General features: G+C 43.0%; 2 protein-coding genes across 3 annotated transcripts in view; both read right to left on the minus strand.

The window, feature by feature from the left end:
- The window catches only part of trit1 (tRNA isopentenyltransferase 1), a 39,490-nt gene extending 21,940 nt beyond the window's left edge, over window positions 1–17,550 (minus strand). For both annotated transcript variants that reach the window (XM_061059602.1, XM_061059603.1), the window contains exons 1-2: window positions 17,365–17,550; window positions 89–232 (exon numbers count right to left, since the gene is read on the minus strand). In XM_061059602.1, coding sequence (XP_060915585.1) covers window positions 89–232; window positions 17,365–17,523 — 303 coding nt within the window. In that variant the 5' untranslated portion in view covers window positions 17,524–17,550. The remainder of the gene's footprint in view (window positions 1–88; window positions 233–17,364) is intronic.
- Window positions 17,551–19,266: 1,716 nt separating this feature from the next.
- myclb (MYCL proto-oncogene, bHLH transcription factor b) lies at window positions 19,267–25,042 on the minus strand. Its single transcript, XM_061059203.1, has 3 exons — window positions 24,801–25,042; window positions 23,211–23,908; window positions 19,267–21,534 (listed from the first exon to the last, which is right to left on the minus strand). The coding sequence occupies exons 2-3, from the start codon at window positions 23,860–23,862 to the stop codon at window positions 20,729–20,731; spliced, it is 1,458 nt and encodes a 485-aa protein (XP_060915186.1). The 5' UTR covers window positions 23,863–23,908; window positions 24,801–25,042; the 3' UTR covers window positions 19,267–20,728.
- Between the last annotated feature and the right edge of the window lie 2,458 nt (window positions 25,043–27,500).

Genomic DNA, 27,500 nt, shown 5'->3' on the forward strand with positions numbered 1-27,500 from the left:
AAGATGTGAAGGCAGTGATAGCAACATGTGGAAAGTGAGGTGATACAAAAGATTTTGTTCCTCTGCCAAACACATTTCCAGGAAAGGATATTAGAGCCAGGGCTTTGTTCCTGAAGTCCACCACAGTGTAGCTGCTAACTAATGGGTCTATAAAGCTGATCATGTGATGTCTGCACTGGGCACGCTCCTCAGCTGTCACCTTATTAGTTATGATGTTAAGCCCATGGTACACCTAGGGGAGGCAAAAGAAACACAAAAAACAGAATTGAGTCAATGAGACAAATCATAGAAATTGTAGCTCTACAGAATTGTATTACTACAAGCAACATGCACATGGAGAAAAAACGTAATTGCATTAGAGTGTACAATTTGTCAAGTAAATACTTAATGACTTTCTTTTGGTCCTAGGAAGTATCAAACCCAGAGAAACAGCCAAAAGAAGCAGGCTGTTGTGGAGACAGACGGAGGAGCCAGCCTGTCATCCAAGTGAAACAACACGGAAACATTCCTGAAATTATGAAAAACATCTCCCTCCGTCCACTTTACATCACCCAGCGAGGGGGCACCCTCATGGAATTTGACAGCTGGGTGTCATACAGTACTATGTCAATGATTTTTCAATCCCACAAACGCAAACACATTCATGTCGAGAGGAGACTTTCAAAAGAATGAGGAAAAACAACGCCTTGGTTCTCCTTGCCTTCGTTCAACGTATTATTGTGAGAATCTAAACCTGATTAGTTACCTCTTTGAGTTTGTGTGAACTTCCCGATGACATATGCGCGCTCAGATTTCTTTCTAGCCATTTGCATGTCACACTTCTGCAACAGTGTTGGAATGAATTTCTGCAGTCATTATGCCTTTGTCACAACCCTGCCTTCTCTCTTTAACACTGAACCCCACGACGCCATAATATTGGTGTCCTTGTGTGATTGAACACAGCATTAAGGGAGCATGAGAGAGGCAGGATGTGTACACAAACAGCAGGGGCTTCACATGCACACGTAAGGATCTGACAAACACACACACACAGCGCTGCTTCAATCTTGAAGTGACACCATTTCACCTCTGTTATTACCTCTGCGACTACCCGATGCTAGCCTAGCAGTTAAAAATATTTACCTACCCGTTACATTTCCCTGTTACGCCTTTGTGGCAATTACATTGATGGCAAGAAGTAACAGGAGCATAACAGTCTCCTCTTGATCAGGGAATGTAAAAGTGGAAAGTGTTCAGCTGAGAAGTCCAAAGTGGTTTTAGAGGAACATTCACCCGAAGATGTGAAGACTGTAACATAATATTTAAGTGTATTGTTGTCAAGCAGCTGTCTGAGGTCAAATATCAACTGAAGTTATCTTTTTGTGTTTCATATGACATGCTAGCATTAGCTGTATCAAAGCTTCTAATAACAGTTTGTCGTGCTAAAAGACAGAACAGGTAAGGAGACGTAGCTTCCAACACAGACAACGGTTTAACAGACAGCCGTCAATTAGGCTACAAATTAGCGACTCACTGCTAGCACATGTTACAGAGCTAAAACTGAAGATTGGCGCTACGTTGCCCCAACCAGACAAAACTGTGAAGTCAACAGTAAGAGAGGAGGGGGAAATTATGGAATTGATGCATATACAGAACTCTCATAACCGGCTTAAAGGCAGGGTTTGTAATTTTCAAAAAAAACTAGCATTATTTTGAAAGTAGCATTCCCTCAGTGCTCCGTCTGCACCCAACCCCTCCCCTCTGTGCTCCCTCAAAAGCCACGGCCCTCACTTACATGCACAGAAGCGGACCTCAGCTCATGCTTCGAGTGTGGGCTCGTGCACGACGGGGTAGAGAACGAGCAGGGAGACAGGGAGGCTGTGATTGGTTCTTCAGATTGGTACCTCGTGGCAGACTTTGGTCAAAGTTTTTACAGGCTTACAACTGCTACAGATGACGGATTTTCTTTGTTCCTTTTTCAGAGCACATGAATTATTAACTTCTGTCAGGACTAAAGACAATTTCAACCTAAATGTTTCTCTATTTCTGGAGAAAAGTATCAACCCTACCTTTAAGAGGAAATGTATGCCATATTATGTGGTATGTCAGTTGATAGATTCGTACCACATTACTTTGGTCTCATTGCAGATGAAGCCGATAACAACACTTGAAATCCGGATGCAGGTGGCAAATTATTACCAACTCTTTCATTTATCAGGTAAATACATCTATATAGCCCTGAGCTCTGCACAGCATCTGTGTGTAGTCTAACACCAACCTGTGTGGCTCAGAACGTGTATCAGACTGAGCCAGGAAAACTTTATGAATCCCCTTTGAGTCAAAGACGTGCCAAAAAATTTCACCAATAGGCTGGAACTTCTGGTTGAAGACCGCCTTGATTGAAATATAAAGAAAAGTTCTGTGAAGCAGACTTTTGTTCATTAATCCAGTGTAGGAAAAAAAATACAGCCTTTAATCAGCAGTCAGTCAGATGGCACATGAACACATAAGTATTATTTCCAAAGCATCAAAGAATGGATGAAAGAAGTCACTCCTGACTTTAACTCGTGAGCTTTTTCCCTTTGTCAAAATTGTGAACATGTCGATACAAGCGATTCATTGTAAGTTACGATGTTTTAGGTTTCAGACTCTGGCATTCACTGAGTAGAATCTTTGTGACGCTGGGGTCAGCTGGAAGGCTGAAGTGGGAAGAAGTGGAAAGATCAGAGATGAGCGAGTCACAGCTTAGTTTTTCTTTTCAAGATGCCAATATTAAAGACTGAATATGCCTAAATCTTGGCTTTACAAAAAGTAACTGAGCATAGCATTTATGTATTTGAGGTGGTTCACATCGGGGTGTAGTCAGAAGAATATAAAATGTTAAGAGACAGTTGTCTTTTCTAATCACTCTTAAAACCAAACCTGTGTAAATTATTTACTAAACTATAGATTTAACTGCTCTGAAATAAGATGTCTCGGTCTGTCTGAAGCTTGCTAGCTAAACAGTATGTTACGTTTACAACTTTTTATTACTAATATATGAACCGCCTAAAAATGTAATTAATATCCCCATAAAAGATTAGTGCATGAATCAGGAAGTGTTTCCTCTCATAATTGAAGGCCGTCCTGGAGGCTATCAGAGTGTTGGCTAACAGAACTACCTCTGTCTTGCTCTGGAACTGATTTATCTCCGGAAACACCCGGCAATTACAATTTACAGAGAAGTCTTGTCTTATTCTACATTAGGATTTACAAGTTTTGGCACATGCTTCAGTGTTTCCAACACATAGATGATACCTGACCCAGGTATATTTATGGTTGGCTGTAGTTTAATTCCCGACAGACTTTCTTGTGGCCTTTTTTTGGTTAATCCATAATATCACTGCATGCAAGAGAAAAATCGAGAGAGAAAATGAAGAGTGAGAAGTCCGCCGAAATACGATGGCTGAGTTTACATGCGATTAGTTTGCCGACTATGAATGACTTATCTAGGTGTTCTTTTCCGATTATGAGATGTCCGTTATGGTCTGATATAGGTCGGGCTAACATGTTTACATGCATTTTAAAAGTCCAAACAGTGTCTGATACGATCAGAAATTTGACTATCTAGCGCCATGTAACCGTACTGATGGAGATGGTCACCAAGGCTTAGTGATGGGTTGATTTCTTTTAGTTTATCAGTTCAATGTTACATCATTTGTATTTTCAGTTTTTCTTAGTAATTGTGAACGTACGGTGGTTTTAAGTTTCTCTCGAACAGTATCATATTTCTGGTATTTACTGTGGCCAGACACTGATAAGAAATCTGCCTGTGTTAAATGGCTTTGATTATTTTCCAAACATTTATTTGTAATCGTTGTCCTGTCAAAGCAAGACAAAACTACACACATAAAAAAAACCAGAGCATGCAATAAAGTTTTATCTTAACTTTATCTGTTCAGGAAGTACTTTACAGTGCAAGGCTTGCCCACATCCTCTTGAGTACCTCCTTAGTTAGTTACCAAGCATCTTCCAATAGTCTAAATTTTATGTTTCAAGGCGTCATCATTAAATCAACAAACAAAATGTGTGTACTCAATACAGCTGAGGAGGTTAATGGTCATGTCCTTGGTGAAAGTGCGTGTGTGGGTTGCGTGCACTACACCAAATTTTCTCCGAGCCAAAAGTGGGGAGCAGGGCAGGGCAGAACATCCCAGCCTGATCAATTATTCACTGCTTTTCTGCACGACACCACTGTCAGCCAAGGAAAGGGTTGGGATGCATGGATGGATGGAGATGAAGGTAGAAGAAGGCTGAAGGACTTGAAGGGGTTACTGGAAAAAACACAAGAGTGCCAGAGAGGACTCAAGAGGAACAGGAGATGAACGGACATAAGAGGAGACAGAAGAGCGCTGTGTTCTTGTGACAGAGAACAGGATGCTCGCTGACAAATTTGCACACATTATCTACCGCCACCCATACTTTGCCTCCACCGTTCTCGCACACTCTCTCTCTCTGTCTGTCAAGTAATCACTCACACACACACACTTATGAAGACTGTACAGAGTATAAAAGTCAAAATATATAGCAGAAGGATGGCCAAATAATGTTGAGGGATGAAGGTGAATGAATATATAAAGGATGGCATCAGGTTGGTTTGTATACAGAGAGAGAAACGGGTATCCTGTGACATCAGTGATCATATATAATAAGAGAAGCCTTAAGTACATTTGTGAATGCACCCAAGACGCATTGAGGATGTATGTTACATTCTGAGGTGGACTAAAAAACATATGACCACATGCTTTAACAATGTACAATGTGACATTGGCCACATTGGTAGAACACTTGCTTTTCATATTTCCTTGATGTATGCTATGTGTTCCATAATGTGAGACTAATTGCTCTTCATTTGGGGAAAGTGTATTTAAAATTTGAATACCTGATGATCTCATGCAGGGTAAACAAAAAGAGGCTTGAGATGAGACCCACTGAGGTTGCGTTAAGACTTTCTGGGGTTGGGTTTAAAAACTCTGTCATTATGTGTGTTTTAACGGTGGCAACCTCCGGTGTTGAAAAATGAAGACAATGTGGAAGCGCCAAATCCCGCAGTTCATGGAGTGTCTGCTTGAGACTGTCTCCAGGAGCCCTGGAAGTCCCATACACACCACATTCAAAAAAAAGCCTGTTTGTACAGCAGACATTTTACATGTTTACAGCCTGGTACAAAAAAACGAAATAGGTCTGATTAGATATTGTCCTCATGGGCACACACTGGCGCAAGTATGCTAGCGTTAGCTTGCTAAGCAGCGTTGGCTCAAAGGCTCCAGCTCGCGCAAGCATGATCAGTAGAGTCTTTGAGCAGCTGAGACGGAAAAAGATTTAGACAGATAGCAGTTTTCTGTTCAATATGGAATAATAGAACTTCCGGTGACACTTCCCTGGGGGGAAATTAATCGATCGTATTGTATCGTAGACAACACATGTACCAGGCACAAACACACTTGAACCTTAAGTTAGACATTAGTTGACTACTGTTATTTTGACCTGAGATATCTAATGTTACACAAAGTTCATTGTGGAAAAAAAGTTTGTTTGTGTGCTAAAGTTGACTACAGTCTCCCCAACTGACTGCACAACTGACCAAATGCATGAATGATGGTGAGAGGGGGAGAGCCAGCTGACTCCACTTCTTCAAGATGATCAATCCTGACTGTCCACAACAGTACACAAATATAGTTGCTGCATGTGTGTCATTCGGTGGCATTGTAAACATTAGAGCACCTTTGTGCAAGATTTACCCTCATTGTAAGTGCTAGATAGAATGGTATGGTGGATCCCTTTCAGTTTTTCAATGAGTCAAAATGTTGGACAGTCTTCAGATGTTTTAGTCGTAGTTTAAAAAAAAAAAAACGAAAATGGAAAATTGGTTAACGCGATCTTTCTGGATCCTGAAGTTGTTGGGGATAGCAGTGCAGTGCAGTGCAGTAAGGATAGAAATATTTCAAAAGAGGTATGTGGGTATGAGGGGAATCTGTCAATCCAGTTACCAGCAAATGCAGCAACAGAATACAGAGTATTCATACTGTAGGCTTCATTGATAAAACCAAACAACTGTGGAGGAACAAGAAGCTTTATGATTACACAAAGCATTAAAATCACTGAAGTCCATATCCAATCCCTCCATCGGCTCATCCACAGTAGCACCCAGTTTCTCCCTCTCAGAGTTGGCGTGACACTGTTTTATTATATTACTTTCACACTTTCCTACCAGCCCCCAAATTTACCCACCGAGCTGATGTGTGAATGCAGCAGGAAATTCTAAGGAAAATTCACCCAAGCCAGCGTGAGGGGTTGCTGACATTTCTATCCTGCGACCTGCACACAACCATCGACTGTCTTCATGCGACTAGTTTGATCTCCGTTCACGTAATGAAACTACTTCATAATTATGTTGTGTCTGCCAGTATGTTCTTCTCCGTTCTTTTGTTGGTATTGTGATTGCATAGAAATACATGTAGCATTGATATAAAGGCTAAAACTCTCATTATAGCATCGTATAGCGGACTCTTTTACTTTGTCTATACCTCTTCCATGTTGTTCTTTTTACATCAGGTCTTGCCTCCTGAGACCCCAACCTCCATCCTGTCCCACAGGGATAGTCTCCTGCTGAGAGGTGCACATGTGAACAACCAGATGAGGAAGATTTCAGGGACAGCCTACCTGAAATTAACTAGACATTTTCAGGAGTACACATCTGAAAACAGCTTTCTCATATTGAAATGGTAGTCGTGAACTGCCATAGATCTGTGATGTGTGATATTTGGTGGCAACAGGAGTCACCTCCCGGAAGAACTTCACTTTTATGAACAGCATGACGAAGAGGCAAAATGTCCCTTCAAAACACGCATGTCTTTTCTTCTCTTCTTTTGAGCACACTATGTTCATCTTGGACAATCTGTCGAGCAAGCCTGCATAATTAGACAAATAGCAACACTTCTAAATGGACGAGCACTCCCTTTCATTTTGTCCCAATTTACCTGCTACCATAGCGAACACAACTAATCCTTCCACAACCACTCCTCGAAGTACATTCAAGCATTCTCGTGTGAGAGTGTTACCAAAAAAAAAAACAGATTGCCATGATTTCAATTTTGCCTTAATGAGGACAAGGAGACCCGAGAGTAAAAGCAAGCAGAAGCTGACGAGAGCGCAAAGCAGAAAGAAATGAAAAGAGCCACTTGAGTGGAAGATGTGAAGAAGGCGAAAATGCTTTGAGGGGGAGCTACAAATGAGAGAGCAAATGAGAAAGAAATGAAGACTTCCAGTCGAGGCGGTTGGTGGAAATGAGTTACAAATTGCAGTGATGATCACAGCTCAGAGTTGTGTAGACATAAAAGATAAAAATCAACAAAGCTTATCTTGTATGCTATATAAGGGCTGACAACGCCAGAGCCATTTTCAACTTTTTAATCAGACATTATTCCTGATTAGTATGCTACCTATAATACGAGTGGTGACTGACAGCGGTGTGAAAATGGTCTACTCGTACCATAACAACGGACTACCATCGCCTGCTGGCATGGAGAGTTATTTCCTCTCACGCATGCGCAGAACGTACGTGGTGGTTTACCGTCGGCTGTAGTCTTTGCGGTGTGTTCAAGTGCAACTTTTTGGCTAAAGACAAGCGGCGACATAAGGTGATGCCACAGGCGGCCCTTCGTCGCCACTAGTTCTTTGCCGTCTAAGACGAAAAAATTTCAAATAGCAGTTTTCAGTAAATAATTGACTTATTCATGGAAATCAGAATCAGCTTTATTGGCCAGGTGTGCTTAAACACACAATGAGTTTTACTTTGGTAAACTGTGCTCCCTTTGTACAGGTATAACATTGAATATCAACAACAAACACAAAAATGAACAAATAAGCAAAGACTAATATGCACAAGGCTAAATAAGATAATAGTGCAGTGGTGAGTAGGGCAAAAATGCTGGAGTAAACATGAGGTAGTTTTTACAGCATTAAAAAGTGTGCATAGAAGAGAAATACCAGCATACAAAACATTTCTATGACCTGGACAGATATTTCAAAACCACATCTAACCTGCAAAGAAATGTGACAATTCTTCAGTCTGAAAATGGTGTTTTTTTTAACTTTTCCAGTGTTCCAGTGATTGTCTGGAAAGTGGCTGAGGATGTAATAATCCTCTGCTTTACATCTCAAAATGTCATAATTCACATTGATGTAGTTCAATGGAAGCCCGGCTAATGTGGACCCAGCTGCCTACTCCTTCCTGTCTTCCCTTTTAAATGGATGTGAATGGATGTAACCGTGTTGCTTGTGTGCAAGTGTGTGTGTGTGTGTGTGTGTGTGTGTGTGTGTGTGTGTGTGTGTGTGTGTGTGTGTGTGTGTCTAAGATACAATGAGCTCAGTGTTCGGGCCCCGCAGAGCCGGCAGCAGCCTGCCTGGCCAACCTTACACCCTGCACGAGACAGCTGTTCCTGTGCCACATTAATAAGGGAGGAGCATGGCAGAAGAAAAGAAAGAGGGCATGACAGAAAGAGCACGGTGAGAAAAAAGGAAAGATACGGAGAGGAAAAAAAACGCTCACTCGAGACATAGAGATGAGATTCCGAGAAAGCAAAAGTGGGATAAAGTGAGCTTTCAGAGAGGTGTCAGGCCCACATTTCTTTTCTTAAACGTAATGTTGCCTTCTGACCAGAATTGAACTTGAAAAAATAGTTAAAAACTTCTTAAACAGAACCCGGGTGACCTAGCAGTTTTTTGTGTGCGCCTCATATGGATGTTCTCCTTAACTGTAACGTGCGGCCCCGGGGGCGAGTCCCACCTGTGGCTCCATGTCATTCCCCACTCTCTCTCTCTCCCTGGTTTCAGATACCATTTTTTTCCCCCATAATTCTTTATGGACGCAACACAAATGGTGGCCTAACAAAGCCGATCTGGTACCAGTGTGATGTCACCGATTGTCGTACAGTTTTCTTTACTACTCATTCACTATTCCATGATAAACGTTCATGTGCTGTCTTGCTGAGAATTAAGAAGATCAATGCTGCTCTTATATTTGTTCACTAAATATGAATCTACCAACTATCTAACAAATTGGTTAGCAAGGTTAGTCTTGAGGAGCTACACCTTTGAGCGGTCTGTTTTGGAAGATTCTTTTAAAACCTCAGAAGCTTCGTGACATGGTGAAAAGTCACAAACTGTACTTCAGCTTGAGGTGTTCTAGTTTCTCTTCAAAAGGAGAGTTTGTTCTCATGATTAAACCTTGTCATTCAGTTAAGAGTCTGTCAAAGCAGTAACTATCCTCCAGCATGAATTTAAGCCGAATTGCAATTGTAACGATCAGTTTCACAAGTCATTTCACAAGAAACACTTCAACCAGTATGTACTGCCACATAACTCCCAAAAATCTCCATCTCCATGTTTTGGAGCAGTTTAGACTCCTTTGGGTTCAACTGTACACGAGGGGAAAGTTACAGTCCACGTTTGTTTTAGGGGGGACTCGCAGTAGGAAATCAGTGCCGTGCCTCGGCACATTTGACCCCCAAAAGTCAAGTTTTTTTAGACTCGTGCGAGTGCTTCGATCCATGCTCAAGCGCGGTACACTCCTTGACCCTGGCACAGATAGAAGGGGTGGGCTTCAGCACAGTCCAGTACAGTTGCTCAAGAGGGCCATATGTGACCAAAACAACCAAAACTAAGCCAAAAAGTCAGTAAAACTGCAGTCATGTTCTCCGTTGACAGACTGGAGAAAATTCCTCTTGTGCTGCTATCATACAGACTGTATGATACAGTCTATGGCTAATAGACAGATGCCGGTAATTAATGGGGAGAGTGATATCTTTCATGTTGGCTGAAATGTCCAAAACTTTAGTGATGATTGAATCTTGTGTATATGAATTTCAACCGGATTATGCAAACTGCAAATATTCCATTTCCTCACTTGCCGCTCTGGCAGAACTCCATGTGTAGTGATGACGCGGGCTACAGAGGTTCCTGTGCTCAGGCACGGTTGGGCATGGAGCAATGCGATTGCAGGCCAGCGGGGAGGGGGGGGGGGGGGGGGGGGGGGGGACTATTGTGCTTAGCAAAGTACGGAACAACTGGGCCTAGTGCAAGTGTGCCCTGAGTCAATTCTGCAAATGTACGGTACACAAAGTTCAACTTTAAACAAACCATTCTCTCCTTCAAACCACTAAATTGGGCCGACTATCCTGCAGTGTGAGTCAGGCTTAACTGCTCCAATTACATAAGAAAAAACATTTCTTCATAAAAAAAAAAAATTATTTCAACTGCTAATGGCACAAGGCCTTTGGATGAGTTAAATATAGTGGTGTCTATCACTGACGACAATTGAAAGTAAGTCACAATTTCAAAGATGTAACAAAAGATAAACAGAAGTCAGATAAGTGCTCTTTATAATTGTCCAATAAAAAGTCAGTTCTATAAAGGCCACCTAAGTGCAAAGCTTTGTTATCTCAATTTAAAATGACTTGGCGTTTACACTTTTTGAAAGAACGTTGTACCTTCAGAGAATAACTGGGATGAAAGCGTAAAGGTTGAAAGTAGTGATCTCTCTGGTCCAGAGATGAAAACAGAACAACTGGTCATGGTGGTGACCACTAGAGATGGCCGTTCAAACACCCAACATCCGAGCGGCATTTCATGATTTTCCTCCTCGTCTTTGAATTCATTCCTCCTCCTTTACATTAACCACAGAATACCTAACTTCCTTTTTATCTTTTCCACCCTTTTCTTCTCCCCCCCTAAGGCCAACATCCTTCAACAATTTATCCCTCCATCTTCCGCTCCTCTGTCTCTCTGTGGGGAATGGCCCAGTAATGCCAGACTAATAAATCATTCATGGCATTACCCCCCCCTCCCCTCCCCTCCCTCCCCCCCCCCCCCCCTTCTCATTCCTCCTCCATTCTCTCCTCCCTGGCTGCTGTACTGTAGCGGTGACCGCATCACCACACCCGCAGACTACAATTTACTAACACACAATAACATACACGCACCAAAAATAGAGTTAATCGGCTCCCTTTTTTTTTGGCGCGCTCCTACTCAGGTTTGGATTACTTCAAAAGACGCGTCATAAATCGGATGTGGGGAGGCAGCAATGCATGAGTTACAATACAAACAGATACGTTCAAAGCCCAGACAGGTCATATCCACACCAGACAGAGAGAGAGAGAGAGAGAGAGATAGAGAGAGAGAGTCATAAACAGAAAGATGAGGAGAGAGAAATGGAGGAGGAGAGATGCGAGGAAGGCAGCAAAATAGAGGGCTATAACTCATAGTGCCACACGCTGTAGATGCAGGATGTGTTTAACGCGTAGATAAGGAGTATAGTGCTGATGATTGTGTGTGCATACGAGTAACAATCTCTGGCCAAAACCAGCATACCATTAGACAGAAAATAACACAGCCACAAAATCTGTTGACTTCATGACCGTTGCATTTCCACATTTATGACTGAAGAGGTAAATCACTCCTTGTCTTGGTGCTTTTTTTCTGGTTAGAAAGACCTCTTTAGTCCACTTTTATGGCACCATCACAGTCAAGATGACACATGACAGCTCTCCTGCTGTTCAGGCCCATTACTCACATTCAACAAAAAAACCACAAGCTTGACAAATTGTCGCCCTTTGTTGAATTTTTCCATCCTCATGACGTGTTTGAGAGAATACGGCAGCTCAGGCAAGCAACGGGGTCACCGGTCATCAATACTTCCAATTGTCCTACAAACCCTTAAGTTGGTGCATGCATGTGCATGACCTGTTAAATTGCCCCTCAGGACCTCTGATGACCCTTTAGTATTATATCTCACCAACCTTGCCACCACTTGAACTTAAACACACCCTTTTTCTTTTTTTTTTACACACTGCAGTGAAACCAATTAATCGTTGATAATGTGTTATTAGCATGGGGCAACCTCTGGTGTTGAAAAATGAAGCCAAGGCGAAAGTGCAGCATCCCGCAAATTTGTCGAGTGTCCGCTTTGGGCTGGCTGCAGAAGCACTGGAAGTCACGTACAGAATCCAAAACAACTCGCGCTGCATTGTTGACTTAGCATGCTAATGCTAGCGCTCTATATTATGCTCGTTTCTTCACACTGCATGTAAAATTACACAAAATGACCGTGATCTAAAAACGCTTACATGACATTCAAATAAGCAGTGAGTACAGTATGTTATTCTTCTTTTCTCTAGTCCCTCAATTAAACAACTTTTATATGCAAGGGGATGAGCCGGCCGGTCGTCCCGTCCATGTGAACACGCTGTCGGTACGGCTCGGAAGCTCGGAAAGCATCACAGACAGTTTAATTTAAAATATTTATTACAGATTATTTCCTGAGATAGATCTATCAAAGCACTGACTGAGTTAACCTCCTTGACTCCTTCCTTAATGCATGGCAATGTGTAACACAGAAGTGTCTATTATCTTTAGTTAAAGCATGCAAATCACATGATGCCATGGTATTTAAATGTGACGCCCAGACAATTCAAGACATAGAAAGCATGCACGCCGATAGCGGTTTGCACAGGAGCTGCCAAAAATGATTTAAGGTAAAATATGTGACTCTCTATCCAATGGACGCTGCACACCAGTCTCTCAGACAAAAAAATATCTCCCTCAGTTTAAATTAATCTCAGTTAACTTTGAGTGTTTGTTCCAGTAGACAAGCACTGGGGGAGAATGGATTTATTCACAGAAATATGTCTGATTTGAACACAGGTAGGCGGTGATGTGCCCCCTTTGAGCTAGTTACCAACGGACCTTCTTCAAGATGACCTACCAATTATGTCGAATACAAAACAAGTCAACAAGTAAGCAACCGGCAAACTGCATTCCTTCCATCCACATACATATATATATATATATATATATATACAAATGAATGTTTAACTCCTTTAGCTCACACAACATAAACTGTCTTGTCTTGTCTGTGTGCTGTGCAGCAGAGCATTAATTCTGCTGCATTCAAACAATGATCACAGCTCTGAAACAACAGTTTAGGTCTGAGCATACCTCCCATGAATCACCGCTGACGTGCACTCACTTGATCCAAAAACTGTCACCAGGATATCAAATACTTGATACCAATAATATCTCTCCTTGTTGTCATTGGGCCGTGTCCAGTAAATCCTCCTCTCCCCTGAGGTGACACTTGATTAACAAACGTCTATCCATAACAGCTCGTCAAAGGACTCGCATCTAATAACGTGTGGACATAAACCAATCAGAGCAACAGCCTCTCTGTACCTTGATGTATCAGTATTACATGTACACCAAAAGACATTGGTGTACATGTCCAGATAATGTGCAAAAGCTGTATCTGCTGGAATCCCCATTCATCCACAAGAGCAAGCTTCAATCGTACCCAAACATCACAACTCCCCTCCACAGTTTTTCACTACCTGATGAGCAAACATCCGATGGATTGAAAACAATATATGACAGGTCAACGTTTTCGCGCATTCTGGTGTTGCACGTAATTGGCCATAAACGACTTCCACCCAGAACCTTAAACTTGAGAAGCGAGTAGAGATGCGACAGGGTGTTCAGATGAAAAAAAAAAAGAAAGACAAAAGCAAGCGAATTTTCCCCTCCAGATATGACTGCAAAACAAACGTCATCATTCTTTGGTGAGTTACATCTCGTCTTTTTCTGGTAGGTTTCAGTTTAACTGTATTAAGTTGACAGAGGCTTCACTCTAACTTACTTAAGTGTAATGGGCCTAAAAGAAACACGTTTTTCTTTTGGTTTACGTGCAATAAACATTTTTCAACTTTATGATGTCGATTTGTAAAAAGTCAACATGCAACAGGAGGAGAAAACAACCATTAAATTACTTGTTTTTTTTCTTTTTCTGATGCATTCCAGGAAGTCTGTAAAAAATAAACGCTGATTGGTTTTCATGACACAGCGTCAAGCGGATTTGGTCGTCAGGTAAACATGTTAATGTAGAGTTGTTTATAGAGATAAATAAATCCATGTCACATTACTGCTGACAGCATCCTGGATGTGATAACTGTGGATCGCATTCCGCCCGCTTTTGATCTTCACACTGACTGCTTTTCCAGCATTCACCGAACGAATCCTGTTGATAATGCGATAGGTCTATACGGCGCAGGCTTCAAACGAAACCAGAACACTATAAAATCTAGGCCTCGACCAACATGAAGATTAATGGAAGTCTTATTTTAATAAAACCAGCAACAGAGAAAATGGAAAACCATTTCTTGATATTAAAACTGCAAGTGCTATGAACCCACAGGAAATTAAGTGTTAAAGGGCAAAAGAGCCAAGTTAAATTTAGTAATGCACACAATTTTCTGTAATAATATTTCAGTGTAACTTAATAATGAGCTTGGTGTACAGAAACCTCTTGTTCTCTGCATGGAATTAAAGGACTTGGCTAAATAAAGACTCAATCACAAGACGTCGTCTAGTGCTGTAAGTGAGGTGATAATAGAGGGGTTGTTAGGCCTTAAAAAACACTTTTTCCCATAATTCCACTTCATAGAGAATGACAGAACCCTCATATTTTTGGCTGGAAGCCTTACGAAGAACCCCCCGCTGGTCCCAGGACCCCCACTTTGGGAACCCATGTTTCTTTACACTTTTTGGCAGCGCCTCACTCATTGACAGGACAGCAGAGTGTTCATGTGTGCCATAGATAGCATGTTCATTTAATGAGTGGATAATATCCCCCTGCGTGTCCAATGAACTGTGGGTTGGGGGCCTGGGCCAGGGGTAGGAGGGGTTGATGATAACACAATAGGAGTGTTAGGGACTGTGGGAACCAATTCTCCGTGGGACAATGGACACTTCCCAGTGGCCACAGCGTGCCCATTCACAATCAGCTGCTGGGCCAGCGTAGCACGGCGCTGAATATGCACCAGCTCAGCACAATGCTGCTTTCTCCCAAACAAGACCAGACTGTTTCCTATCCCAAAGACAACACAGGCCAGCTCTAGCCTATACACAGCCTCATTCTCACATAAGCAGTCTCTTTCTCACTCGCTCCATGTCTGCATGTCTCTCTCGCTTTCTCTGGCTGTCACACACACCAACAGGAGGGTAGCAACAAGGCCAGGGAACGGAGGAGATAGGCTGGGGCTGCCGTGCTCAAACTAGGCCACAGCTTCTCTCCACCAGCGCTGCACCGGTCGCTGAGATATTCTGGGCTCAAATGTTATTAGCGTAACCCAGTTTACCCAGTACCAGGTGACTGCTGGAAAAGGCGCTCCCCACTGGGACGCACACTCTCAAGGACAATGCACACCAAAGAGTGGGGAGGAGGATGGGGGGGGGGGGGGGGGGGGGGGGGGTGCTGATGCAGGAGAAAGAAGATGAAAGAGTGAATCTAGATTGGATAAAGACTTAAAGATATATGTATTAAGATTTGTGTGTGTGTGTGTGTGTGTGTGTGTGTGTGTGTGTGTGTCCACACTGTGCTCTGTTGTGACCCTGACTCAAACCTGTATTAAACCTTGTCTTTTGTGTACGTGCCCTTTGGTTGCTGCAGCAACAGAGCCTGAGAACGAGCAGGGAGGCGGGGCTGAGAGAGAGAGAGAGAGAGAGAGAGAGAGAGAGAGAGAGAGAGAGAGAGAGAGAGAGAGAGAGGAGCACAAGGAGCCTAAGAGTTCTTCAAATGTCACTGTGATCACACAGCCGCACGCACACAAAGATCTTACTGCTTATCTTGTAAACCTTTAAGGACTTCCTGTTGAATGAGATTAGTTTTTACTATGACTCGATTCGCAATAAATGACAGTAAAGATTCAACCAATGATTTTTTTTAAAAAAACAATATTAAAGTACAATTCATTAATTCATGACTGATCATGATCCATTACGTTTCTTTAATCGGCTCAGAGCCACACTGATATAAAGTAAACAAAAGACTGTCAGCATCAATCATTTGTATCGAGTGTGACGTGTGTGTACATAAAGTTTATCTAGCTTCATTTTTTGTATACAAGAATAGACTGCAATTTCTTGCTTTATTTTGAAGGCTACGCAAGGCAGGAAGTTGGATTTGTAGTTCCTCTAAGATCCTGTATACTTTATATTAAAAGACACAGTAACTATTAAGTCTCTTAATGCTTCATATTGTCAGTAGATGATCGTAATGTGTGTGGTATTGTAACTTTTTACAGTTATTCATCTATACTATACACCCAGTTTAAACAATTTTTTTTTTTACATATTTTAGTTTTCCTTCATTGAAAATAAATCCAGTACCTCGAAAAGCTTACTCATGGTGATGTCACCTCACACTCCGGTGAGGTGTGTTTAGCTGGTCTTGACACCACAGATCGCCTCACTCTTAATGAGCTACTAAAGCAAACGAGTACATAAGGGACAAGACTGAATATTTCTTTATCGTTAGTGCCTGAAACTGCTGCAGAATCAGCCTTTTTTTTAAATTACATTTTTCTATGGTAATGCTTCTTGATGAAAACTTCTGACTATTAATAGAAAGTTAAGTAGATTTAGTTGTGAGGGGGGAAGAAAAAAACACACACACAACTTGCACATGTAAAGGACAGAAATATGCAAAGAAGATGAGTGGTACAACTTTATCCTCATGGGCCTCTAAAATCAATACAGGAGCTTTAAATACCCGGGCTACTATGAATCCAAGTAGTAGGAAGCAATTTACATATAAGTGCAAAAACATTTGTTTTTTTGAAACATGCAATCATCATCAGTCATATCCAGAATAGCCATTTGAGCATTAACTGTGAAAAAGAGATACAGGACGGGAGGAAGAAAACAAAAGGGGGAAGTAAAGGTGTCATACACAGAGACTGAAATCAGTTTTGTGAGCGACTGCAAAGGACGGGTCTCTTTCCTTTTGGCTACACTAGGCTATTTCAGTGTATGGCCTCTTAAGGAGGACAGAATGTGCTGGCTGTGTTTGAGGAGGATGTGTGTTACAGGTGTTGTTGTCTCTAATAGCTGCTGTGTCTCCGCAGGCTCCTTCACGCCCTGCAGACATGATAATGTGGATCAGCCACGTTCAGAGGGACTCAGCTAATGTCACAGAAAGGCTATCTAAGGTGACGGTTAGTTTTAAAATACGAGTCAGTGCAGATGTTAAACTCATCATGGTAAAAGATTAGTCGGTTTAAAAAAATAAACTATTCATCTTGATATGCGCTTAAGCTCACGTTTGCTATCCTGCGCAGGTAACTACATTTAACTTAATACGACTACATGTTAAAAAAAAAAGTTCGATGAAGTTGGATAACAGTCTCCTGCGTAAAACCAGCTGCACAGCAGATGTTTTATTTAGCTTTATTTGAGCATTATGGCTGCCATGACAAGGACTTCTCGGGCATTTGCTCGTTTTAACAGTCCTCCTACCTGCATGGAGTCGGCGCTGATTATTTCTCCCTGAAGCCGTTTGCCGATCTCGATCGCCAGCTTGGACTTTCCAGTTCCGGTAGCTCCTAAAATCACCACCAACGACGGAACCATCGCTCTCCTCAGTGCACACTGCACGCTGCGAGCGGACGCCGCCATGATGCTGCTTCCTCGGCACCCAGCTGACGGCCGCGCGCATGCGCAGTGTGCATACAGATCGGAGGTGGTCTCTGTTACCAGGCAACAGCCAGCCTGTAATCGGGCAACTGTGATTGATTGGGGCTCAAATGCTTTCATTTTAGGGGACTAAATTATGTAACTATTTGAACATTTGAGCCCTTTTGATGTAAAGTAAACACTCTGATTGTCACATATCAGCTATTAGAGGGAAATGATCTGACACCACCAGTTCATTTAGAAAATATTCACTGAACGGATTTATCACACTTGTGAACATATCAAATTGCTGATGACGTTTTCGGTGTTTATGAAATTGTACGTAGGATTCCAGTATGGTTAGTATGGTTTCTATGGAAACAGAGCTCTGCAAGGGAGCAGGAAGCAGGGAACAGGGAGCAAAGATGCTTGTTGCCATGGCAAAGATGCCAGGATGGGTTACCTTGGAGACTGCTGGAGAGAACAAATGCAAAAGGGGAGAGAGAGAGAGAGAGGTGTTCACTCATACAGGTGGTGTGAATGATTTTGTTTTACTGTTATCCAGTTCAAATTAAGATAGTGTGTTTACACATAACTATAGAACAGTGATAAATATTCATTCTGTGTGTGGACACATTATGCCTACAGAGAAGACAAACAGGTTATTTATGATGTCAAACCATACGTTTATTATTTTTCTGACTTACTCTTCATACACAGAGGCTTATGAGGTACATAAAAAAACAAAGTGCTGAGACAAGGCTCCGAAGTCACCATAGTCAAACTCCCAAGGTAATAAGCAAGGTCAACTGCTATCATGACTGTGACAGTGACCAAAACAAGTCAAACAATTATTTAAAAAAATATTGACAAACCACTACAAACAGTCCAACCTGTTGAAAAACAAAACATCAGGGCTAACGGCAGTTTGTGCCAAATGACTTAGCAGAATTAAATTACAGCTGATGCAGAGGAAGAAAAGAGAAACATTCATGATGATATCCTGATGTATTTGTTTAGCCAAGTACATCATGACTCCTCTGATATCACACTCTCTTTCCCTCCATGTCGGGCTAGCATTATATTATAAATATACAGCATATAATAACAGGGGGTGTTTCCCTCAAGCACGGCCTGTGGCCCTGTCACAGGGGCTACGGCGTACTTGGGAGTTTCCTGAGTGCTGCTGAGAGCAGGGCATGCTACTCATAATTGAGTCATTTACAGTACTAGCTCCAAGGCTACAGTGTTCTCTGATGCATGGCTTATTATGGGACAATAGGGAGCACCGGGCTTGCTAAAAAGCAGAGAGAAAGTGCTCACAATATAGGGTCACTAAAGGCTATGCAAAGCAAGAAGTTTAATCGGTAGATCCTCTTAATTCCCCCCGCCTCCTCCTCCTCCTCCTCCTCCACACCACCACCCATGCCACATTTGAGAGAGTGCTACAGCTAGAGTGATTGGATTGGATACAGGAGCATTCAAGTGCTTTCCCCAGAGAGAGAGCAGACCATACATGCTAATCTTCAGCACACAACCACCAGTAAAGCCCTGCATGCTACAATAACAAAAAAAACAGTCATTAGCTCACACTGCAACACAACTTGGTAGGAAAATATAGTATAAAACTTTTGTCAACTCGTGACTTGTACAAATAAACAAACTCCAGAGACAGAAAAAGTAACAAACAGTAAAGAAAATAATTAGGCAATGCAAAAAAAAGTAGTGACAAAGTGGCTAGTGTGATCAATGTTCAGTAAGTGTTTTATTTTGACTCTTTTTCATAATCATTTTATTAACAAAAATAGAAGCTTTGAGTTATCTTTGAAAAGCCGGCAAGCTATAGGCCCCAGGTCAGGACTCAGGGCCGAAAGAAAACTAGGATGAGTTTAGTAGACAGCTCTGGTTTTGGTTTGGAAGGACTGTACAGTAAAGGGTACTATATACATATCATCCAACAGGATAATCTACGTACATTGAAAGGCTTCTATAGGCTTTACATCGAATGCAACAAAAAGAAATCAACTCACAAAAATCAAACAGCAAGATGAAAGACACGTACAGTTGGAACTCACTGGGCTTCATCTCCAAGCAAAAAAAAAAAAAAAAATTGGCCTTTTTCATGTTGCTAAAAATTACAGATTCTTCTTAAGCCATTTCACATTTTTTGGTGGTTCATTTGAAGCCAATATTCACCTTTTAGCTCGTCTCCATGGCACACATATTACATATAGAGTGATATCTATGGATCCTGTAAGAGTTTTGCAAGTGTTTAAAAATTGATAAGACAATCAAATTCAAACAATGCCTGCACGGCAATAGATTTTCTTAACGTCTCCAAATACTGCTACAAAACCGGGCTGTTTCCGCGAACATGGTGCTGCTTCCCAGACATTGATGATGCAAGATAGAAAAGCTGAAGTAATAACAGGAAACCCTGCAGGCACTGAAGCGAGGACTTATCCTGAGCTTTTTTTTCAGAGGTGTATTTTGTATCTTTCCAGTTGTTGTTTCCATTATTGTTGCAAGGCTCTGTATATAGTCCCACTACAGCCCACGTCCCCATTCCCATTACCATTAAGCACAAAGTTTGATTGTTCAACTGAGGACATGGAAAAGAAGAATCAGAGTGAAGGTTACATGCTGTGGAGCATGAGAGAGGAAATGAAAACTGAAGCAGAAAAAAAAAAGGCACAACCTGATAACAAAATGTACAAGTTGTGTGCCAAACACATGAACCTTAAGGTTGCTTTTAGCCTGATGACACACAGAAAGTAGAGACATCACTGCTGTGCAAGCACACCATGCTCATTCATGACCAAGGTGACGTCTGAGCAGACCATGCAGCAGTTTTGCTGCTAGAATAACAAGCCTTCATGTAGCAAGCAGTAGATTTTCAGTTTTTTTTTTTTAATCAAGGGGGATATAACAGTTTAACAAACCTATATTGAGTAACCATGGACATATGAATCTGCCCGTAAGATAACCCATATAATCAGTCCCTAGCTTGCTGTCCTGACTGGCTTACGACCTTGTCAATCACTCAGAAGCTAATGTGCAAACCACAAAAGTAGAAAACAAACAAACAAAAATCCACCCGCACAATTCCAACGTGACCAATTCAAAGTGAACTTTAGTGTCTTTTGTCCTTCATGTCGTCCCGTACAGTTCTGTGAGTGTACATGTGTGTGACAGCCGACCCTGCCGCTCAGGATCGCTTCAGGTGTGCCAGCCGCTGCAGTAGCTGCAGCTGCTTGGCTTTCAGCTGCTTCCGCTCCTGAGCCTTCTGCCTTTCGCTGGCGTGCAGCTGATGCAAGTACTCCGTGGCTCGCGTCAGGATTGCCACCTTCGGCGTCTTTGGGCAGTCCGCTAAGCCGGGGATCTCGTCCCGCAGGGACAGGAAACGCGAGCGCAGGTCGTTCCGCCGCTTGCGCTCCAGAAAGTTGTGCGCCTTGCGTTTGTCCGTGTCCTCACAGTCTGAGGACTGCGGGCTGGAGAGGTGGGGGAAATAGTGGGGCTTTGTCGGAGAGCTGAGGGAGTGAGAGCTTGTCGAGGAGGAGGAGGATGGAGGAGACGAAGGGGATGCTGAGGAGGTAGGAGAGGAGGCGCTGAGGTTGGGTGATTCTGACCTGATCCCAGTCACATGACACTTTCTGCTGTCAAAGTTCAGGGGGGCATTGCCAGGCCGGGGCTGCTGGTAATGAGAGTTCTGGTGAAGCTGGGAGGCCTGGGTGGAGACCTCCTGTCGGACCCTCTTCCGAGGTGGCTCGGCTGGTTGGGGGAGTGTGTCTGGGGAGGGCGCAGCATAGTTGTGCTGCTGTTGGTGAATGGAGATGTGGAAACGCTTCATGCCAGGGTCCAGGGGGTCCGCTCGCACTGTGATGGTCACCGGTTTGCGAGTTTTGACCAGTCGATGAGGTTTGCGCCGCTGCTGCTGCTGCTGCTGCTGCTGCTTGTGCTCCACGGTCACCACATCAATCTCCTCGTCATCATCATCTTTCTCATCTTCATCATCTGAAACAGCAAAGGTGAAGGCATTAAATTCCACACTTGAGTTGAAAAGAGTCTGGACATGAGACGACAGCTGAAGTTCGAAAGCTGAGCCAACCTCACAGGAAGTCTACTTTGAGAAATCAAAAGTCTCTAAAAAAAACAAAAAAACAACTGAATTTCGAGATTAAATCCACCTGCTTTTATAAACACACTACAGAACGCAGTCTTACAGAAGGATACACTGCATCAGGTCTGCTCCCTGAGTGGATATTAGCTGTCTTGATTTGCTCTTGTGGACCACTATGATAAGAGGCAGAGACAGACTTAGTGGCACACTTAGAATCATTTTCTGCTCTTTCAATTAGAATGAAAATAAAAAAAGGTATCCTAAACAAGGACAGGTTTTATCAACTTGTTTCCCGCCAACAGACTTGACTTGTGATTTTTTTCAATGATCTTGTAAATTTAAACACACCTTTGAGAGTAATTGCACCACTGATTATTTGACTGCTCAGAAAGCTGTACTCTTTGTATGGATAACACAGTAAAGATGGGATACAAAAGAGGTCTTCTGGAGGGAGGGAGGGAGGGGTGCCTGCCTATTATTTATATGACAAAAGATGACATCTTATATTACAAGGCATGCAGAATGAATTCCCTTGAGCAGCCTCATAATGACTCTTTATTGGTGCTTAAGCTTATACATTATTCCCATGATTGCTCATTCTGCTCTTCTTTGAGCTCATATTATCCCCCGAAATGGTGTGACACACCGCCTTCAAACTCCTGTCAAAGAATTCTGCAGCCCTAGCCGACCTCCTAAATGGCTAATCCTGCTCTATTCACAGCGCGGGCTGGCTCCGACCAAATCCACCCACTGACACAATTGGCGCAGCAGCCTGTTGAGTGGAGGAATGCAGCAACAAGTTTCCTTTGTGACATTCCACACACCATTATGCATGGTCCAATCGCTGCATCACATGGTAGCCGGCATACGAAATTTCTACTGAAAATGGGGGAAAAAAAGTAATTTTGGAGTGAGGGGGAATTCTGGCTACACATAAATAAAATCTCTGCAAGTGTGGACGTTCCTTCCTTCCTTCCTTCCTTAAAGTTCAAATAATTAGCCTTTGAGTAGCCCTCTCTTATTGAATTTCTTGTCAAAACTGAGCCAGGCGATGCAGAGAGGATATTGTTATCATAAGTCAGACTGGAGGAGCAGGGAGAGGGAGCAGCTGGTCTGCTGGAGCTCAGCCAGGCAGCAGATGTTTCAATGGGCGTGTCGCTCTCAGGGCTTCAAGCATGTGTTGCATGCACCAAGGTAACGCAATGCAGTCATCATGTGCCATGCTGAGACCTTATTGCCAGATAATGGCTAATCAAAGCAAAAAATATTAACTCAATGAGCGAAGCAATCGTTTTAACTCAGGCCAAGTTAACCTCAAGACAAAGCACCTTAATAAAAAAAACTATGATAAGAGAAATAATAGGCTATTATAGGAAACTCATCATAATATGTGTGTTTGTGGTCACTTCTATTCATATAGAGCTATATCATATAGATATAGAAGCTTAACAGCCAGAAATCTCACTTCACCACAATATAGCAGTCAATGAAATATTGGGCTACAGCCTAATGCTAACATTGTTCTCCCCTATAGAAAAGTGTAATTTGGCATATTCCATCTGTTACTGACCTGATGAGTCGCTGTGAGACTCTGAACCAGAGGACACTTGTTTCTTGCATCCCCCGGATAACGGGAAAGTGAGGACCGCAGCCGGGTCCACACAGTCCGACGCCAGTCCGCTGAGAGCCGAGGCGTCGGCGGGGGCGGTCTGCGCTCTCCCCGGGGATGTGACGGCAGAACCGGCTGCGACTTTGGCGGCGGCCGCCCCCGTCCCGGGTAAAGACGCGCAGCGCTCCCCGACAACTCTCTCCAGCTGCTGTCCAGCCGAGAAGCCGCTCCACATGCAGTCCTGGATGATAATGGAGCTCAGGTTCCCGAAAGAGTCATTGGCCGTGGTCAGCTTGCAGGGCAGGTCCTGCTGCTGCTGCTGCTGCTGCTGCTCGTCCTCCTGCCCCAAGAACTGAGACACCCACTCCAGCTTGTCCCCTAGACTCGGGCAAAGCAGCCCGACCCTGCCCGACCCCTCCACTGCCCGGATAGGCGACATGGGCGGGGTTGGTACCAGCTCGAATTTCTTCCATATGTCCTCGCTGGGCGCTGTGGACTTAAAGAAATCCTCGTCCGGATCGTGGTGGTCGTCGTAGAAATAATGTTGGTAGTGGTCAAGGTGGTCCATGTCCCAGTTTTCATATCGAGGCGCGGTGGAGCTAATGCCCGGCATGGGGGCTGCAGGCAGGAGGGGGTGAATCACTCCCTGTTCCCTCTGTCTGCAGGGAGAGAGAGAGAGCACACAGTTGTAGGAGAACTGAGCCTTATTCTCATCTGAATAATCACACCCCTGTCCGCAGACATGTTGCCCTCTGGGGTAAAGGCTTGATTCTGTGGCCGCGCATAATGCAGCTATTTTGGACGCATCAACACTGGGTTAATTATAATGTTTGGAACAGCAACATTATCGACCTATTTTTTTTTTTTTTTTAAGAGACAAAAACATTCACTGAGGTGTAACAGACAGCCTAGACGAGGGTACCTGCCGTACCAGAACACGGCGTGCCACTTAAGAACACAATTGAGTTCCTCATCAGGAACTGAGTAAGTGCCACAAACAGGCGAAACATGAGATGAGATCGTGCTGACATAAAAATCCTGTGCCGAAAAAGCGGCAAAGTTCAAGTTAAACTCTTCTGGTTTAGCTGCTGAGAAGTTCAAGTTTCGCAACAGTGTTTCATTACATAACTCTGTTTTAGTAGTGGGCTATACTGTGTCAAAAAGAGAGAAGGGGGAAGGCGATGGGAGGCTTTCTGCTTTCTGCTGACTTCACGGCAGCAAATAGAGCGATTAAATTGGATTGAAAATAGATTAATTGGATAGATAGGTACCCGTGCTGCCTGCCAATAAAAGAAGAGGGGTAGCCGTATGTAAAGTAGTTTATCTGACTCCTCCTCGGTACAACTCCCTATCAGGCTCAAAGAATTCAGCTGCGACTAAAGAGCGCCGATCAGTTAATTAAGCTGCAGATGCGCAAGAAAAAAGCTTCAAACTAAGACTTCGAGCGACCAAGTTATTCGCTGAACCCTCTTCCCTGCACTTGTGCATTCACATCATTTAGAGGTGAAGTTACTGTAGTCTACAAAAAAAAAAAAAAAAAAAGAGCTTTACCTGGTGTTGAGTGTGAAAATCCTCTCTGTGTACTCATAGATCAGCCGTGCGCACTTGGAAGTGTCCAAAAAAGCAGCGGCAACAATGATTCCTTATAATCCCGCTGATCCGCTTGCTGTCTGTTCCAGGTAGTAAACAGTCGCGAAAGGTAACCGAGTCCGTTTGATCGCGGTCCCACCACTCACAGGGCTGAACAGGCTTTGGTTGTGGTCACTTTTCTTTGCCGACTAGTGCACTCTATGATCCGGGGGAAGGAGAGTTGGCTAATATGCATAGAAGGCGGGTCGTAGTAGCGAAGCCACGCCCCCGCTTAAAGGCGCAGGTCGCCACAAAGACGCGCAGTTATGTGACACTGATTGCAAAAGATGATAGGCCTACTGCTCTGCTTTCGCAACAATTATGCAAAGATGACTGCGTGTGTGTAGTGTGTGTGTGTGTGTGTGTGTGTGTGTGTGTGTGTGTGTGTGTGTGTGTGTGTGTGTGTGTGTGTGTGTGTGTGTGTGTGTGTGTGTGTGTAATTGTTAACACTCTTGTGATCATAATTCTTCATAAATAGTCTTTAATAAGGAAGGCAGCCTCTACAAAGGGAGAGACAAGCACTTATATATATATATATATGTGTGTGTGTGTGTGTGTGTGTGTGTGTGTGTGTGTGTGTGTGTGTGTGTGTTTCATGTGAACATATGGCTGCAGTATCTGATGTCGTCCATGCATCTCGTCGTCTTTGTAATCAATATCAAGCTTATGATGTAGAGCCCTCCCTCTGAGAGAGTCAATATGAAAGCAACGCTCTGTGTCTGCAGCGTCATGTCATGTGTGTGTCTCCTTGTCAGCTGCACACACACACACACACACACACACACACATACGCACACATGCTCAGACACACACGCACAAACAACTGCTGGCACTTGTGTTGCTTGCCATATGTAACGCTCCTGGTATTGCCTTCTCAAGAGGCTGTCCTGCAAACACTTTGGCACACTACCTTCTGGATGACGATTGGGAAACATCCTTCCACTACTCCTCTAAAGTTCCTCCTACATTCTCGTGATGAAGCAGACAGCGTGAAATCCTTGTCTGCCCATCTCATCTTTCCATCAAACTTGGACAGCCTTCCTCCCCCCCCCCCCCTCCTCTTTCTCTATCTCCCGTCACTCATCCTCTGTTCTTTCCCCCCTCAGTTTTTACCCCTGCCTACTTTTCTCCCACCCTCTCTTGCCCCCCCTCTTGCGCTTTATCCCCAGTCACCCCTGATCAAAAAGATCTTGACCCTACATGAAACGGTGAGACTTTAGAGGGTTATATCCTCCCTTTCCCAGGAGAGAGCCCACAAAGACGTAGAACTAACAGACTGGAGAAACAGAAGCAGCAATCTTTCAATTTCCCCGTCTGTATCATGTTCTCGCTCTTAGCGTGTCCCGCTCCTTATCCCTCTTTCTCTCTCTCTGCTTTTATCTCACTCCTCTCTGTCTCCTGCCTTGTTACATACTTTGAAATGCTTAATCTGCCTCCCCGCTTTGAATTAATCATCAAAAGTGAACGGGTGCAAGGACCAGCTTCTTTAAATCAAAAGAAAAGGAATGGCTTTTAGATAATATAAGAAGATTAATTGAGGTTATCCTTGGTATTGAATCCCCACTTTTTAGAGCATTTATAATCAGAGAAATGTGCTCTGTCGGATTTTAAAGCAATATGTCATTGATATGCAAAAGTGAATATGATGCTAGAAAATATTCTCTGCAAGCATATCCCCACATGGATGTTTTGTGGTCAGGCTCACAGGGAAATAGTTAATTTACAGTAAATCCCCTATGGATTAGAGAGCTGTGTTTGCATGAAAAAAGGAGGGACTACTTTCATCTCGTCTGTCTCTCCATATTTTAAAAGAACACCCATGCATACTGCACAGAAATGCGAGAGGCAGTCTCACAGGATTAGTGAAATGTTAGCGTGATTTACCAATTAAGTGATATCTGCTCACAGAAAAGAGAAGCTGGAGGTGTTGATCTGCACTTTGCATGTTTGTATCAAACATAAATGAGCAGTGGAAAATGACATGAAGTAGACTCCTGCTTGATGACCTTTAATTCAAACATTTTAGGCATGTGTATTTGCTTTCTTGCAAAGAGTAATGTGAGTGGATTGATACTGACTGAAGGGAAACTGAATGTAACACTAACTAATTGCCAGCTTTAGACATTTAGAGCCATTATTTATTTATTTGTTTGTTTTTTTAACATAGACTTACAGTAACATTGGTGCAGTAATATTTAACCATGCACATGCCCATGCATTGCTCTTAGTGTTCATAGCAAAAGGCTACACCTGTACACGTGAGGATGAAAGATCGCTCATGTAGTATTATAGCCTGCATTGCAGTATTTAACCACCATGAAGCAACAAACTTGCACCCCTTTTATTCAATCCAAAAGAGCCTATTCTCAGTGAGGAATCCTTAAAGTCTATTTGTCAAAATGTCGTTCTATTTCTTATTCTAACAAGTGTGACATAACTTTATTATCAATGACCTAACTGTCCTGCTCTCTGTCCCCACTCTCGTCTTTCTGCATAGTTTTTAAATATTTAATTCCAAAAGATACAACAAGTAAAGATGGCCACATCAGTTTATCAGTTTAATCAGAGTCTGGGGGGTTTCAGCCTAAATCAGAGACTAAAAACAATCACGTACAGAAGTTG

Source organism: Labrus mixtus, chromosome 16, assembly GCF_963584025.1.
Source record: "Labrus mixtus chromosome 16, fLabMix1.1, whole genome shotgun sequence".
NCBI classification, from domain to species: Eukaryota; Metazoa; Chordata; class Actinopteri; order Labriformes; family Labridae; genus Labrus; species Labrus mixtus.